The sequence below is a fragment of the Ursus arctos genome, unplaced genomic scaffold (assembly GCF_023065955.2).
Source record: "Ursus arctos isolate Adak ecotype North America unplaced genomic scaffold, UrsArc2.0 scaffold_22, whole genome shotgun sequence".
Lineage (NCBI taxonomy): Eukaryota > Metazoa > Chordata > Mammalia > Carnivora > Ursidae > Ursus > Ursus arctos.
The window spans coordinates 51,931,745-51,950,596 of NW_026622897.1; the positions used below are offsets into that span (position 1 = coordinate 51,931,745).

Below are 18,852 nucleotides of genomic sequence, written 5' to 3' on the forward strand. Positions count from 1 at the left end.
ACCTTAGATTTTGGATTCTAGTCTGGGTCTGCTCCAGGGAGAGACTGAGCCCAAGTTACCCCTCTCCTTACTCCTTCAGCGAGGCTCTGTATTCTTATAGCTGAGACGGAAAATTATAACTGTGTTCATGATAATGATTCTGAAGAAATAAAGAGTGGGTAGAATCATATTCAGAAAAGTATGATAATGCATTTCTGAAGTTCACCATCTAAAATGGTTAAAATTAACAACAACAACAACAATGTCCTGTTGCTTAATTTATTTGAACTGTGGCAATCCGGAAAAGTCGTCAGTACAAAATGACTCATTCCCTGAGGGTTCTGAATAAGATTCTAACATCACCACCCATGGTTTTCCTGCACTTTGAAGTGACAGAACAAATGACAACAGAGATGGGCACTGTCTTCTGGGTCCAGGGTGGCTGATACACAAACATTTCACAACAATAACATCCTCATCCCAAAACAACCTGCAATAGGGATGTTATTTCTGGATTTGCTTGTGCATTTTAGTTAATGAACATGTGTGCACCTGTGGGCAGAGCCCCAGGGCCAGTCTGGGAGTTTTCTACACAGCCAATCAACACACTTGTCCATGCCTCCTCCACACCAAGTACTTTTTCCTACGGCCATGAAGATGAATCCAACTCTCAGAGCAAAACTTCAGTGGAACAAAAATTCGGAGCCATAAAGGAGATGTAGAACAGCCATAAAGGAGATACAGATGAGAAGGCAAAGAAGGAGAGAGTCAGGGGAAGCATCCCTGGTGACCTTGGAGATGCAGAGAGAAGGGGTCTGGTCAATAATCAGAGGTCGGTGCATTGTGTGTGAGGCAGGAACAGCCTGTGCAAGGCACAGAGCATGAAAGGATTTGTCAGGGTTCTTCTAGCAGGATAACAATCTAATGCTAAGGAAGAAAAACTCTAAATAAATAGCTCTTTAAATCACGTAACAGCCTCCAGGTGACTGCTCTGAGTTCACTGCCATCTAGTCACTAGACACCCCATCTTAGAGTGCTCTGCCTCGTTCATTTTACTCTCTTGCCCACTGAAGAAGTCCACCCTTCTTCCAGCCTCAGCTCTGGGGTTGCCTTTTTGTTGAGGCCTCCACCCCAGCCCAAAACCTGACCTGTCCTGTTCTCAGCAAGGATTGGGATGCCATGGACAGGTAGTAACACAGCAGGGAGCATGAATCAGAAGGGAGTTGATCTTCATTTGGGACAACCTGAAGCTGGAGTACTTGCAGGAAATCCAGTCAGAGATGTTTCAAGGCAGTGGGCTTTGCCCCAGGGAAGAGAAAACAGTTGTAGACAGTAACTTGGGACTCATTACAAAATTGAGGCAGATGTAGCTACCCACCTACCCACTTCTGTCCCTGTGTATCTTCTTTCTCTTCTGTTATAATAGATGAACCCAGAACCTCCACAAATCCCATCTCCTACCACTACTCAAGAGTACACCAGCAATTTGCCTCTCTTCCGCATTATAAGCATTTTCTCCTCTCCACTGGATCAATCTTAATAGGAATCCCATTTCCTTAAATTAAAAAGCAACAGACCTCTTGACCCCATCTGCCTTGCCAGCAACTGCTCTTTCCAGCAACTCATTGAATTATCGGTATTCTCAGTCTCTAATTCCCTCTTCACATCCTCCTCTAGCTTTTGTCCCTAACTTCCACCAAAATTGCTCTAATGTCACCTATGACTTCACATGGCTCACTCCATGAGTCCACATCTTGACTTAGCAGCTTTATCTGTTTCCGAGATAAACATCTATGTTTCCAAGACACTAGAATCTAAATTTTCAGCTTTACTTCCCATTCTTCTGGTCTCTCCTCCTTAGTCTCTTTTCTGGTTCTGCGTCATCTTCCTGACCCCTATGTGCTGGACTACCCAGGGATCAGCCCTTGGAGCTCTTTTCTTTTCTACCTACCTACTTGACTTCTCCACCTGATGTCTAATAGGTGTCCTGAATTTAATTTATCCCCAACTAAGCCTTTGATATTCTCCTTCAAAAGTAGATCTTCCCAGTCTTTCCTATCAGTAAATGGCTAGTCTACTCTAACAAGTTGCTCAGGACAAAACCGTAGTGTTGAGAGTAATGTCAGCAAAATGGCAGAGTAGATAGCTCCAAGCTCCTATACTACCCGCAGAAACTGAAACACAAGCAGAAACTACCAAATCAGTTTTGTCAGAACTCTGGAAAATAGTCAAAGTTTTATATAGCAACACCAAATGCTAAATCAAGAAAAAGGCAACTTTGAAAGTGTAGGGTGGTTAACAGGGGCTGGGGGAGGGGGGAAGGGGAATTATTATATAATGGCTATGGCGTTTCAGTTTGGGGTGATGAAAAAGTTCTGGAAATGAACAGTGGTGATGGTTGTACAATATGAATGTACACAATACCACTGAACTTTATACTTAAAAATGGTTAAAATGGTAAGTTTTATCTCATGTATATTTTACCACATAAAAAAAAATGAGACAGAACAAAACTATAGGAAAACTCTGTGGTATTTCTACTAGCCTTCACCTTACCCTCTCCCTGGCTCAGGAACGATCTTAAGGATGCCCATGTTGCCAGGGTGAGGCCCTGGTCCCTGCTTTTGAAAGGAACACAGCACACTTTATTTGCAAATTTTTGTGTACATTTATTCCAGCCTGTCTCAGGGCTATCTGAAGGACTGAAGCAAGGCAGTCATCTCTGTTTCACCTAACTGAGCCATGCTGGAAATGCAGAATACATTGTTTGAAAACATGGTAAGGCTGACAAACAATCTGCAGACACCAAAAGATTATGGATGAGACATGAAAGACCACCTAAGGCCTGGGAGGAAAAGACAAGGACAGTTTCTTTGAGAAATTAGGGCATTCAAAAGCACTTTATATAAAAGAGGAATTTAGAAAGCCACATACATGCTTAGAAAAGAACTGAGAAGACCTCAATCTTTCTCCTCAGGCTGGTTCCTAGGCTCAGTGGAAGTCTGGGTAAGTGTTGAAGAAAGACCACAGCACAAGGCCAACCTGTAAAGAGCAAGAAGTGTGAGTGTGTGCATGTGTGTGTATGTGTGTGTGTGTGTGTGGTTCAAGAAAATCTCTGTCAAAACACTAGTTGAACACATGCTGAGGAACAGAGACTTCAGTAACCACACATGAAAAGAATACAGTCTCTGGGGAAAAAAAAAAAAAACAAATAGTTAGAAGACGTCAGTAGACAAATGAACCACTATAGCCTTTAACAATCAAAAAAAGAAAAAAACCCCAGCAAACCCTGGGGGAAAGGGAAACTCTGATTTCTACTTACCACACCATAATGTTCAAATATTCACTTTTCAACAACAACAACAAAAAATCACAAAGTATACACATAAACAGAAAAATATGACCTATTCAAAGGAACAAAATTACTTGATCGACAGTTCTCAAGAAAACCCAGACATTGGACTTACTACACAAAGACTTTAAAATAACTGTCTTATATGTGTTCAAAAAGCCAAAGGATAACATGGACAAAGAATTAAAGGAAATATAGAAAGTGATTTGAGAACAAAATGAGAATATAAATAAAGAGAAATTATAAAAGGAACCAAATGGAAATTCTGGATACTAAATGTATGATTACTGAAATGAAAGCTCCAGAGGTTCCTCAAAAAAATTAAGAACTACCACATGATCCAAAAATACCACTTCTGGACACATTCACAGGAAATGAAATCAGTATCTCAAAGAGCTATCTGCACTCCCATGTTCATTACAGCATTATTCACAATGGCCAAGATATAGAAACAACCTAAATGTCCATCAGTGGATGAATGGATAAAGGAAACGTGGTGTGTGTGTGTGTGTGTGTGTGTGTGTATGTGTGTGATGTGTGTGTACATATGTGTGTGTGTGTGTGTATAATGGAATATTATTCAGCCCTAAAAAAGAAGAAAATCTTATCATTTGCAACAACATGGATGAACATGGAGGACATTATGTTAAGTGAAATAAGTCAGACACAGAAGACAAATACTGCATGATCTCACTTATATGTGAAATCTTGAAAAGTCAAACTCACAGAAGAGTGTACAATGGTGGCTGCCAGGGGCTGGAGAAATGGGGAGATGTTGGTAAATAAATTAAAAAAAAAAAAAAAAAAACTTTACCAGAAGGGTTCAACAGAAAATTTGAGCGTGCACAAGAAAGAATGAGTGAACTTGAAGATAGGACAACTGAAATTATCCAGTTACAGAATCATCCAGAAACAGCAAGGAAAAAAAAAAAAGGAAGAAAAATTAAAAGAACCTAGGGGACCTGTGGGACACTATCAAAGCGCTCAATATATACATTTTCCAGGAGGAAAAGAGAAAGGGGCAGAAAGAATATCTGAAGAAACAACTGAAAAGTTACCAAGTTTGATGAAAGACATGAATCTACACATTCAAGAAGTTCAATGAACTCCAAGTAGCATAAACTTACAGAGCTACACTAAGACACGTTATAGTCAAACTGTCAAAAGACAAAAAGAAAATCTGGAAAGAAACAAGAGGGCAGCAACTTCTCAGGTACAAGGTCCCCTCAATAAGGTAAACAGCTGATTTATCACCAGAAACCATGAAGCCTAGGAAGGCAGTGAGATGACATAAAGTGCCAAAAGGAAAAAAACCGTCAACCAAGAATTCAATATCCAGAAAAACTGTCATTCAAAAATGAGGGAAAAATTAAGACACTCCCACATAAACAAAAGCTCAAGGAGTTCACTACCATTAGATCTTTCCATGAAGAAATACTAAAAGGAGTCCTTCAGGGGCGCCTGGGTGGCTCAGTTAATTGAGCGTCTGTCTGACTTTTGATCTCAGCTCAGGTCTTGCTCTCAGGGTCCCGAGTTCAAGTCCCATGTTTAATAAATAAATAAAATAAAAGGAGTCCTTCAGATCGAAACAAAAGGCCACTCAACAGTAAGTTGAAGCCATATGAAGAAATAAAGACCTCCAGTAAAGGTACCTACATGGGAAAATATAAGAGCCAATATTATTGCATTTTTGTTTTGTAACTTCACTTTTTATTTCCTATATAACTGAAAAGACAAATGCATAAAAATAATTATAAATCTGTTATTGGACACATAATGTATAAAGATGTAATCTGTGATGACAACAACATAAAGGGGGGATGAAGCTATATAGGGGCAAAGTTGTGTATGCTATTGAAATTAAGTTGGTATCAATTCAAACTAGGTATAAATTTAGGATGTTAAATGTAATCCCCATTCTAACCACAAAGGAAATATCTAAATATCTAAAAAATATACACAAAGGGAATGAGAAGGAAGAACATATCAATACAAAAAATCAAACACAAAAGAAGGCTATAACGGGGGAAATGAGGAATTTTAAGATTTTTTTTTTTTTAATTTATTTGAAGAGAGAGAGACAGCCAGCGAGAGAGGGAACAGAAGCAGGGGCAGTGGGAGAGGAAGAAGGAGGCTCATAGTGGAGGAGCCTGATGTGGGGCTCGATCTCATAACGCCGGGATCACGCCCTGAGCCGAAGGCAGACGCTTAACGACTGCGCCACCCAGGCGCCCCGAAATGAGGAATTTTAAAAAGTATTAGACTTGGCAAACAAATATCAAATGGCATAAATAAATCCTTCCTTATTACTAATTACATTAAAAGTAAATGGATTAAATTCTCCAGTCAAAGGTGAGACCGGCAGGTTAGATTAAAAAATGATCAAATATGTTGCCCATAAAAGACTTGGTTTAGATGCAAAGACATATATAGGTTGTAAGTTAAAGGAGAGAAAAATATATTCCATGCAAATGATAACCAAAGGAGAGCTGAAGTGACTATACTATTATCAGATGGAATAGACTTTAAGTCTATTATGTGTTACAAGACACATAGAAGGATTATATCCTGATAAAGGCGTTGATTCATCAAGAAATAACAATTATGAACATACATATACCAAACAGAGCTCCAAAATATATAAGCCAAATATTAATAGAACTGAAGGGAGAAATAGACAGCTCACAATAATGGAGACTTCTGGGGACTTTAGTACACCACTTTCAATCATAGATAGAACATCCACAATGGAATGAAGATACAAATCAGTAACAGAAGGAAAACTGGACATTTCATCAATATGTGGAAATTAAACAACAACCTCTTAAACAACCAGTGATTGAAGAAATCATAAGAGAAACTAGAAAATACCTTGAGATCAGTGAAAAAAACAAACAACAACATACCAAAATTTATAGAATGCAACAAAAGCAGTGCTCAGAGAGAAATTTACAGCTGTAAATGCCTACATCAAAAAAGGAAAGACCTCAAATCAATAACTTTACACCTTGAGGAACCAGAAAACAGAAAGGGGAAAAAGAAACAAAAATCAAAACAAAACAAAACAAAAAACTAAGCCCAAAGCTAGCAAAAGGAAGAAAATAATAGAAGAACAGAATGGAGAGAAATGAAATAGAGAATAGAAAAATAATAGAATCAATGAAACCAAAAGCCAGTTTTTGGGAAAGATCATCAAACTGACAACACTTTAGGAACTGACAAAGAAAAAAGAAGACACAAATAACTAAAATTGGAAATGAAAATGGGGACGTTATTGCTGTCCTTGCAGAAATAAGAGGATTATAAGAATATTATGAACAACTGTACACCAACAAATAAATAAGATTACCTAAATGGAATGGACAAATTCCTAGAAACAACCAAGTTACCTAAACTGACTTAAGAAAAAATAGAAAATCTCAACAGATCTATTAACAAGAAAAGAAATTGAATCAATAATCAAAAACTTCTCAACAAAGAAAAGTCAAGGACTAGATGGCTTCACTAGTGAATTCTAACCAAACATTTAAAGAATTAAAACTAATCCTTCTCAATCTCTTCCAAAAAATAAGAGGGAACACTTCTTAACTCATTTTATGAAGCATTACCCTAATACCAAAGGCAGCTAAAGACATTACCAGAAAATTACAGACCAATATTCCTCATGAACATAGATACAAGAATCCTTAACAAAACACTAGCAAATTGAATACAACGTCACATTAAAAGGATTATATACTGTAACCAAGTGGGACTTATAAAAGGAATTTAATGTAAGAGTGGTTCAACATAAGAAAGTCAATCAATTTACATTTTATAGAACAAGGGGAAAAACCCACACAATCACTTCAATTGATGCACAAAAAGCATTTCACAAAATCCAACACTCTTTCATAATAAAAACACTCAGGAGGAATAGCTTCCAGTTCTCTCTCTGACCTTAAATGTTACCACGCCCTCCCTCCCCATTCATCTGACCCTATCTCACTATTTTTCTTTCTTTTCTTTCTTCTTTTTCCTATTCTTTGAATATGCCAGGCACAGATCTCAGGGCCTTTGTACTTGCTGTCCCCTCCACACTGAACACTCTTTCTGCAGACATCAGCCTGGCTGATTCCCTCACTACCTGCAGGTTTTTTCAAATTCAACTTCTCAGTGAGAACTTCCCTGTCTATTCCATGTAACATTTAATACCCACAGATCCTAGAATTTCATATTATCCTTCCCCACTTTTTTGTTCTAATTATCATAAGATACCATTTATTTTTAATTTATATTTATAGCCCATTTAGAATGTAAGCTACATAGCACAGGTTGTTTTATTTTTCCATTATTTTGTTCACTGCTATATCCCTAGTGGCTAGAACAGTGCCTGGGTCATAATAACTGCTCAATATTTATTCAATGATTTAATTAATTAATCCATATATGGTAGAGGTCAAAATTATAGCACAGATGATAGACCCTGGTGAACTCTACCATGCACGGAAATAGCAGTTGATCCTGTGGAGAACCAAACAGGATGCTACTGACTTGAATATGAGGGTGAATCTTAATCAAGATTATCAATGATCTCACTAAACTCTTTCTAACAAACTTAAATACCAAGCCTTGATATTCAAGGGAAGAGAAAAAAAATCCAGAAAGCTCAGCACCGCTTACTTGAGGCTGAAAGAATTTAGAATGACTCCTTAGAATACTGTATTTCGAGGACTCTCCCAGAGGCACACTGTGAGAAACTGCAAATAATTCACAGCAGATAACCCATTGTAAGTGCTAAGTAAACATGTACTTCTCCCCAAATGCTAGAGGAACCCAGCAGCAGGGTGGGATGAGTTCCCCTTGAACACATCTGGGCAGTGTTGGTGAAGGATGTGGTTTTCAAGCTAGGCTTTGAGGAATGAGTGAGTCTTTCAAATACAGAGCATGAACTGCACGTGTGATGGGGGAGACAGGCAGTAGGTTGGGGTAGTGAAATGCGTTATGAATCTAGAGATGTAGACTGAAGCTTTGGCTAAGACCCTTGAATGCCAGACTCATACTACAGTATTGGGGAACCAGTGAAGACCTTTGAGAAAAGGACATAAGGAGATGAGACTGGCATCAAAAAAAGAAAGGTCAAATATATTTTTCTGTTCTAATGAACTAATGTAACTCCAAATTATTTTGTATATGTATTAATTCATTTTGCCAGGTTCAATGGCTTAAAACTTTTCAGTGACTTCTTGTTGTTCTAAGAATAAAACCTCAAACCTTTATCATAACCTACAAGATCCACATATAGGTCTGTCTCTACTTTCTGCTCCCAGGCTTGCTGCCTTCACTCGCTCTGTTGCTGCCACACTGGTCTACTCAAATTCCCCTCTCCCAAACCCCTCCTACCATAGGGCTTTCATAGCTGCTATGGACAGCTGTCGCCCATCCTTTTCGCCTAGTTAAATCATCTTCCTTCAGATTAAGGATTCCTTTCTGAGCAAAACTCCCCAACCTCTTATACACTACCATGGCACTACTTATTTTTCCATCATAGCACTTAGCAATGAATATATTTAGTTGCGATCTTTGATTCATGTATCTCCTTCTAGGCTGAAGTTCCATGAGGGCAGGGGCTTGTTTATCCCCAACTACTGCACATAGAAAATGCCCAATACCTATCTGTTGGAAGGAAAAGAAAAAGCCAGGACATTTAAAAGTGTGAATTAGATAACATAGTAATACAAACCATTCCATCTTGCGCTATCCAAAGTCTCTAAGAGCTTGTCCAAGACTACATGGCTTGTCAGGATTCAAACCTAGCCTTTTTTTTTCTTTCTTTCTTAAGTAAATGCCATGTTTTCAGTTACAGTCTGTGTGAGCAAGGAAGAGGTAAGAAAGCAGAGCAAGACTTCTCACAAGTACAAATCTGATCCTATGGTGTTTCAATCCTTTTTTCAATATATAGGTCATCAAGCCTCACTTACTTAAAGACATAAACCTGTAAGCAGAGGCCGCAGACTGTTTTCTCACTCTCTTTTCTTGGAAAGGCCTTGCTTATATGGTGCTTTCTCACTCTACTTCCTTTTATCTGGGATTCGTGACACATAATTGAACTCAAAAAACAATCTTGTGTGTGAGCACCTCTGTGTGAAGGCACCTAAGACCAACAAAGACCATTATGTTATTGGGCAACATCAAGTTCCTCTGTCTTTCCAAAGGCCAATCCCGTGTTTGGTGGCACACACACATTCCTATATAGAAAGTAGCAACTTGGGGATCAGCATGATGCTTATGAGCATATAATCTATGCGTTTCGGTATTTCATTGGGTCTCTGAGCCCTCGTTTTCTACTTATCAAGTGGGAGTGGTATAAACACTAGACTTAAAAAATACAGCACCTAACTTTGTGCCTGACATTTTTACATGCACTATCTCATCCAGTCTTCACAATAATCCCATGGGGGTCAGAAACGCTTGGTATTACGAGAAATGGGACTTGCTCAAGTTCATATGATCCTTTAACAGAGGAGCCTGGGGCTCAAATCCAGACCACTTGGCCACTATCTCCTTTGTACTATGTCTTCTATCCTAGCAGGTCATTGAGAGAACCTCACAAAGAAATGTATTTAAAAGTGTTTTCAATTATAAAGATCTACACAGTTCTAAGAATGTTAAGCAATTTGTTACATTAGAGAGGAAGAAGTAAAACGTGATTAAGGTTTTAAGGGTGATGATTTAATTACTAGAGAACAGGTTACTTTTAAGAGTGGTATTATTGCCTGTACTTTGAAAGTTCTCAATTTAAATAATAAAACAGAAAATCATTCAATTTAAAAATGGGTAAAGGACATTTCTCCAAAGATCTATGAATGGCCAATAAGCAGATGAAAAGATTCTTATCATCAGCCATCAGGGAAATGTAAATCAGAACCACAATGAGGTACCACTTCACACACTAAGATGGATATAATTTTTAAAAATAATAAAAACAAAAAACAAATAATAACAAGCACTGGTGAAGACACAGAAAGAGTGGAACTGTCCTATACTGCTGTAAGATGTGCAGTCACTGTAGAAAAGAGTTTGGTATTTTCTCAAATCATTAAACATAACTGTAGGACCCAGCAATTACACTCCTAGATATATACCAAAGAGAACTGAAAACATATATAAAAACTGTACACAAATGTTCACAGCAGCATTATTCATAATAGCCAAATGTAGAAACAACCCCAATGTCCATCAACCAATGAATGGATAAATAAAAGGCGGTATATCCATGCAATGGAATATTACTGAACCATAAAAAGGACTGAAGGACTGAAACATGCTACAACCTTGAAAATACTATGCCAAATGAAAGAAGCCAGTCACGGAAGACCACATATTGTATGATTCCATTTATATGAAATGTCCAGAATAGGCAAATCCATAGAGACAGAAAGCAATTTAGTGGTTGCCTAGGGATGGGGTGGTGGGGTGAGTTTCAAGGGTAACAGCTAAGGGGTACAGGGTTTCTTTTTAGGGTTATGCAAATGTTCTAAAATTGGCTGTAGTGATGGCTGCCCAACTCTGTAAATATAGTGAAAACCACTGAACTGTACACTTTAAATGGGTGAATTGTACGGCATGTGAATTTCAATAAACATTTTTTAAGTTCTCTAAGTTCAGCATAAACTGCATTCTGCAATACAAAGCCTTTATCAAAGTTTACTTTAAACCAAATGGATTTTCCTTATCACTGCTTCTAACAGTTGTTAGGACTCTAATTTAAATTCTGTAATATTTGCAGCATAATCTCTGAATATCTTTCATAAGGACTGACTTAAAATTACATTTAATTTACGGACTTATACGAAATACAAATAGATCTAATGCTAAGACTTTCAGTAAAAGGATACCTGGAGATCCATATACAGCATCACCATCCATCCACTTAATCAAGAAACCTAAGAGTCACTCACTCATGTTTCCTCCTTCCTTCGGCCCTGGCATCCATTCCATCAGCAGGAAGCTCTGTTTGTAAACTCTGTAAGGGTTGGATTTTCTGTTTATTTACTGTGGAATCCCTGGTGCTTAGAACAGTACCTGACACGTAGAAGATGTTTAAATAATATTTGTTGAATAAACAAAAGAATTCATGCTCTCCTTGAAAGTAATACCTTTGAAAGAAAAGAAAAATGTTAAATCCCTCACTTGATAATTTGTTAATATATACACACTAATTTTTAAAAGTAAAGCTTGTGGAGTTTCATCTGCCATTCCAGTTGCTGAAAACATATTAAGGCTAAATTCTCAAAGGGACACAGGTATGCTATGCTGTCAGAGTATGTGGAAATAGAACATAATAACTTTATTCAAGTTTGCTCTTGTTACCTGACCCATGAATATTTAAAAGATCTTTTATTTTGTAAAAACTTACATCTGTAAGTAATGGACTGACCATAACAGAGGGCTTAACCTTGAATACATGGTTAGGCTTAGGGGCCCACAAACCCCTAAGATTGTTTGTAAAATCTAACATGTATATTGGCATGTGTGTCTTTTTGGGGAGAGTTCATAGTGTGATCAGATTTTCAAAGAAGCCTATGACTGGAGAGGTTAAAAAGTTACTTAACCAGAAACAATCACAAAGTCTTTTAAACATGAATTTGTACAATAAAATAAAATCCAACAGCCCCACCTATGGGTAAGTCGTTATCGCTCAGGAGAAATGATGGCGACTAACAGAGGTCAGTGCATCTCATAAATGCTTGTGTTTAAATCTTCAGTGTCACTCTAGTGGGAATTTATTAATTATAGTATCACAGTTTTTTTTCTAGATATAGATGCAAAAATTAGGAGACTGTTGATGAAATCTACTTACAGTACTTCAGCACCAAAACATTGGGCAGTTATGCTGATATATGTATGTACAGTTCAACATTTGTCAGTCTTAAAATGCTTATTTATAGTGAAATCTATATAAAACCGTTAAAAACTTTTCTATTTACATTTTTTTAAAAATGAAAAGAATTGCTTCCTTTGCCACAACTTGTCGAAACTGACCGTTACCCTCCCACCCTCTTACCCCTCATCTACTTGTGACAGACATGTCGTGATCACAAGCCCCAAACATATTGCTTAAACAAACTGTGTCCTAAAAAGGCAGAATGACTAAAAACATTACATTTAGAACTGTAAATGAATTTCTATACATTTCAAAGGGGGTTAAACAAAAGTATGTAAAAGTTATCTTCAAAGTCTCAGTCCAACATGAATGTGCAATTTCAATGTTAAGATAGCATTACATGAATAATTTTTCCTGAACACAGCTGAACATTTCCTTTGGGCCCGAAAATGTTTCTTTTCCTCTCCTTCACAAAGAAACATTTTTCTCTTAAGTTTTCTTAAAGGAGCAGGGAGGGGTGGGAGGTGGAAAGGGCAGGCAATCCTGGTTTACAGGAAATCTGTCAGAAAGAATATGGCCTGCTTTGAAATGTTTACATTTAAATAAATAGAAGGCAAGTGTGCTGCCTAGAGCACAAAGGAACAACAACACAATAAATTAGCATACAATTGATGAGAATGTACAAGCCACCCAAAAAGCACTTCCCACGGGTTAGGGATCTGATTTCCACCATCTAACAAGGATTCTTTAATGCCAGTATTTTTCTAGTTATTTTATAAACTATAAACTGAGCAAATGTAAAATGTTAACCAATTCAACACTTCCAGGGATTTTCAAAAACATACAAGGTTTTTTAAAAAACTGCTCCTGACACACCATTTCAAAATACAAACTATTCACATTCTCCTTTTCTGATGGTGTTTTGCTCAGTAGAAACCAGTTGAGGAACATTCACAGGAAAAGTCTTTCCACTGCATGACATACTTTTCCATCAGCCGTGGTCCAACAGAGAAAGAATATCAGGTCTTCTGTCACTGCAGATGTGCATCTTTTTCTTTTTTCTTTCTTTCTTTTTTTTTTTCTTTTTTTCCTTTTTTTTAAAAAAAAAAAAAGTACATTCCCCTGTGAGTTTTATCTTGTTTTAAAATGCTGCTCCTGCAGCAGTTCTTGTTGAAACACTGCGATTCTGGGGTCCACAGCCTAAGCATGGGCAAAGTGCTCTCTTTAGACATCAAAAATCAAGGGCTTCCCTGGACACTTGGTAACCAAGTAGGTTTTAAAGTGCACTCCTGTTTCCAAAACACTTAGGACCGTTCGGCAGAACTCTGAGAGGGGCTAGGCTCGGTTCCGTCCTCTGTGCTACTGTCTATGTCTTGCTCCATTGCTGTCTCATCATCATCCAACTGCTGGCTAGTGAAGTTGTTTAGCTCAAGAAGCCCACTGGGCTCTACGACCACGTTGGAACTGGAGTGACAAGGAATAGCGTACTGGGGAATGGCCTGGAAGAGAAGACACAGGAGAGAGGCTTTATGGTAAGAAAAAGAAACAAGAGGATTTCCCCAACACTAAGAAAAGAAACAAGGAAACTGACAGTCATTGGACAACTCCTACACGCCAGGCACTGTGCTAGGTGCTTTCACACATGATATTCTGCTAAATCCCCATAACAACAGTATGAGAAAAATGTTACTCCCATTTTACAAATGAGGAAACTAAGAGGGTAAGTGACTTAATCAAGGTCACACAGCTGGTCAAAGTTAAAGTCCGAGGATTCAAGCTCAAGTCTTCTAACAACTTAAAGTGATCTTTCCACTTCCTGATGGCACCTCTTCTAGTAAGGGAGGCTGAAGTCTGTGCCTAATTCAAGAGAGAGACTTTAAAGGACATTTTCATTTGACCATTAAACAAATTTTAAATGTGAATGTAGTCAGATTTCAATCATTATTATCTGCAAGATACATGATTAATTTGCTGACACCACAATATATTTTAAACCCGTCAGTAACCCCATGGTAGTTCAAAGGGGAAGTTATTTATTTGGGTCACATACTGATACTTTCTTAAGAGGACAAAACTGTTTTTAAAAACAATAAAAATACGGGGCGCCTGGGTGGCACAGCGATTAAGCGTCTGCCTTCGGCTCAGGGCGTGATCCTGGCGATCTGGGATCGAGCCCCACATCAGGTTCTTCTGCTATGAGCCTGCTTCTTCCTCTCCCACTCCCCCTGCTTGTGTTCCCTCTCTCGCTGGCTGTCTCTATCTCTGTCGAATAAATAAATAAAATCTTTAAAAAATAAAAAAAAAACAATAAAAATACGAGTAGACAAACACATATTATGGCCATATTGCCTTGTCAGGTTCTTCTTTCTCATCTTTATCAGACACTTCTCTAAAAGGTCTATCCATTCACATCACACCCCTGCTTAAAGTTCTACAACTGTTTCCTATAGTAATTATAAAATCAAACTTCTTATCATGGCTCCAGGCTTATGCCAAACACACTGTTACCCTGGACCTTTGCACTAGTTCTTCCCCTCTGCCTGGAATACTTTTGCTCCAAATCCCTGCACGGTTGGTTCCATCCTGTCATCTGCATCTTAGCTCAAATGCTTAGAGTAAAACGTTTCGAGAAGCCTTCCTTCTATGACCATGAAACTAGATCACTGGGTAGGTCCCACCCCTACCTCTATTACATTGTTACTTTTTCTTCACTGCATTTATCACGTTTGTGAAATTTTTTTTCTCACCCTTAGAATGTAAGCTCCATGAGAGTATCAGAGCACAGATCTTGATTATCTTTTTTCATTGCTAGATGCCCAGAGCTCTGAACAGGGCATGTCACGCATTAGATGCTCAATAAACACTTGCCAAATGGATTCACCTACCTTTAACATTGAAAGTCCTAGGGCAAAATTGAGTATTAGCAAATACACCTGACCAAAGCGGTCTTCTACTGCCAGTGGGGGGGGGGGATGGGGAGAGGGCTATAAATATGATTTTAACACTATAAAGAAAATATTGCAAGATGCCACGGCACTGAAATCTAGAGTAGTGCAGTTCTCTGTTGTTTTCCCCCACTCTGTTTCATACAGCTGATCACTGTGAAAAAGTCTCAGGAGGGGTCAGGAGACCTGGATTCTAGTTCAACTCTGGCTCAGACTTGCTGTGGACCTCCGAACAAGTCATTTCACCTCATTGAGCTTTAATCTCATGTAAAATAAGATAGAGAAGATATACTCTAAAGATCCTCGAGGTTCTAAAATTCTATGAGTTCCACATATATAGACTCCTTCAGAACAGAAGATATATTTGTTTTGTTTACACTTCTAGTCTGCACCTAGCACAGCGCCTAGAACAGAGGTTAAATAATACATGTGGTATGAATGAATGAACGAACAAATGAATGAAATAAAGATTATCTGTCTACAAGAACAATGCTTTTCATTCAAAGCATTTATTATTAAACATGTTGAAGTCTTTTAAAACATTTTTCAAGGAATCAAAGCACTTCTGCAACCTTCTTGCCTTCATCCCCATACTGTTTTACTGAATCCGTAAAATCAGTACTTCCTGTCAAAGCTAAGTGTAACTAGTAAGATCTGAAAATATGCTAACAATATATTCATGATGACTGTAACAAGAGCTATAGTTACTGAGTGTTCCTCTGTGTCAGACACTTAACTAGCTATATTCCATACAGCTTCCCATGAAATCCTCAAAACAACCCTGTGAGGCAACCATTATGGTCTCCATTTCACAGGGAATGAAATGGAGGTGCAGAGGTGAACTCTGCTGCTCCAAACCACAAGGCTGGGAAGGAGGAATACAGGTGAGACTCAAATCCAGATGTTTCTGACTCTGAAGGCTCAGTTCCTAACCACCACACTGTCCTTGCCTCTGACATGGCCATCTAGCACATAGTATACACCGGAAAGTTAGTTGTGTGTTCTGTAGAGAGCCGACTCATTAGCTACTATCCTTGATACAGGAAGTAAAGTAATTTTCAGCCCTGTTCATAAAGTGCAGAAAATAATTTTCAAAGCTATCCCAAATTATTTCCAGTTTAGTGAGTATACCAATTTAAACTCTCAGGAGCCACAGTAAATTTTAGTAAACTAGTTAACAGCTACCATTCACTGGGCAATCACCAAGAGCCAGGTACTGTGCTAGGTGCTTCATCTCAATTTTGTGTAAGCCTCCCATCAATCATGTAAAGTAGGCATTCCTTATTCCCATTTTACTGATGAGGAAACTAAAGCAGAGTGAGGTTAAACAGCCCTGCCTAAAGTCACACAGTGAGTGGCAAAGCTAGGAACCATTCCTTTTCCACCTCTTTGGGGGGTTGGCGGGGGACACCAACGAATCCCTCTGTTAAGAATTACTTAATTCGCTAATAATTATTTTTACAGAGGAACAAATCATTTAACAATTCAATGGTCAGTTCTATTTGCCTTTCAGCATTTTCCCCATACTTATTATATCATATTTGGCTGAATATTGGTCAATTTGCATTCTCTCATAGCCTGGCATCATGGAAAAGGGAAAGTTTACCGCAGAAACTTCCAAGTCACATAACAGTGAATCTATGGTAAACCCTAATTATCCACATTTCAATGAATCCAAATTCTCCATTAACTAAAATGTGCTGTTCTGATAACCTTCCAAGCCATCTATCTATCAGCATAGCCAAAAAAATGACAAGTGTCAAGAAAACAACCTGAAACACTGCAAGGAGAAAACACAACTCCTAAAGGCTAGTTTGGACTCAGTAATTCTTTGGTCTTGATCTATTATGCATGATGACAGATGAGTTTTAGAATGAAGGGAAGGTGAGGCATAGAGGATCTACTGCCAATGAATAATTCATTATGTTCACTAGCCTGTACTTACCAAGGCAGGACAGTAACCATAACAAGATTTTTCAACAATGATTGAAATAAAAAGCAAAGCTTTATGGTTAATCCCAAATTAAATATAAAATTAAATTATGTAGAAACATTTCTTACAACATGTTTCTCCAGATACTGCAGTTAATTAAGATTTAATTGTCCTGAAAACCATAAATTTAGATCAAGATAAAGAACTGTGTTTTTCTAAGGCAAGGGTCCCTGAAATTAACTTGAAGTAAAAGTGCAATCCAATTATATCCCAGGAGTTTTTGAGCAAAGACCGGGGAGTGTGACCCCATCCAGCTGCTGATTTTCTGGGTTGACTTACTGAGTTAACACTGGCAAGCATGTCCTGTATCTATAAATTGAGCTGACATATGGGCTCGGGGCTCTTGATTGCCTCTAAGGGGTGCTGTGTGTTAACATCCACCCATTTTCTAGGATTCTCTTCCAGAAAATATAAATTTGTATATTTGCAATAGGTATTAAACCAAATTTTTCAAAAGCCATCTCAAAAATAATCGCTATATCTTTTGCCATCTTGGCTTGACTCTTCCTGAGACATGCCCAATCACGCCAAACCCACAACCCCCAAGATGCCCAATACTTCTCATGTTCCTTCCAATTCTTACCTGGATGATAATTTCTGCTGGGCTCTCTTCAGCTTTCTTTTGGCCTACATTCTGAATACGCATGAACTGGCCTGTCGTAGGCACTCCTGGTGCATCGATTTTCCTTGTCGTTAAGGGAGGGCCAGCAGCAGATGGACTTGAACAGGACTCTCTACATTTCTGTTGCTGGGGAGTGGAATTCGCCAAGCCTGCCACCACCACGTGGGTGGAGGGTAATGATCCTGCTTCACCAGTGAGCATACTAGTGGCAAGAGCCTTCTTTGGGGGATCCACTACCACATGCTCTACATTTGTATCAATCTGAGCTTCCATCAAAGACATTTTCAAAATGTCTGACACTGCTGTCTTCTCAGAGGCCTGAATGGGAGATATGCTTGTAACTGGTGATGTCAGCTTAGGCACAGAACTGCCACCAGTTATCTTTGTAACTGTGGGAGGCTGGCGCCCCTCAAAAGTTATCTTTGTAACAGAGGATCCTTGGGTTATAATTGGCTGCTCCACCTGAAAACAAATTGGGGTTGTGTGTGTTATAGCTACATCTCTTTGAGAAAACCTATCCAACACCCCAGATAATATGGCAAAAGAAACATTCGTGCGGTACACTAGGAAGACATTCTGAATGAAGCTTGGTGTTTTAAAAGAGGGCTCGATGGGAAAGTATCTGGTTATTTTTAAGAAACCTAGGGAAAGAGGAGGGGTAAAAAGAACCTTCATCTAGCCAGCCAAGGTTCATAGCAGTAAAGGAAAAAAAAATCACAGCAGCCTTGTTTTCCTTTGGGATTTATATCCCCACACAGTGTACCTTCAACCCGTTCCCAAATTATTTGCATCATCTTCAGTTTTTAAAAATAAAAAGTAGGATTTTCAATTTCTTGCTTCAAAATACATCTATACAAATATATTCTCTATATATGTATTTATAATACACACATACACACATATACATCACTGCAAAGCCACTGGTTTTCCCTAATATAATTTTTCTTTCGAATATCCAGATAATTCCTCTGCAATCTAGAAGATAAATCTAGAAGGTAAATTTATTAACTAGATGATGATGATGTAAACTACAAAGGAAGATGTTCAATGAAGCTCCTTAAAAGATTGTAGTTTACTTAGCATTACTGCCATAGA

The 18,852-nt window shown here is 38.3% G+C and overlaps 1 protein-coding gene across 27 annotated transcripts in view; it reads right to left on the bottom strand.

The window, feature by feature from the left end:
- Positions 1-247: 247 nt before the first annotated feature.
- Positions 248-18,852, bottom strand: part of EMSY (EMSY transcriptional repressor, BRCA2 interacting) — a 97,793-nt gene continuing 79,188 nt past the window's right edge. For 23 of the 27 annotated variants that reach the window (XM_026518137.4, XM_048217105.2, XM_026518138.4 and 20 more), the window contains 2 exons: positions 17,719-18,219; positions 248-13,696 (listed from right to left, as the gene is read on the bottom strand). In XM_026518137.4, the coding sequence (XP_026373922.1) occupies positions 13,502-13,696; positions 17,719-18,219 (696 nt within the window). In that variant the 3' untranslated portion in view covers positions 248-13,501. The remainder of the gene's footprint in view (positions 13,697-17,718; positions 18,220-18,852) is intronic. The other 4 variants (XM_048217112.2, XM_026518140.4, XM_057316602.1 and 1 more) reach the window with 1 other exon arrangement.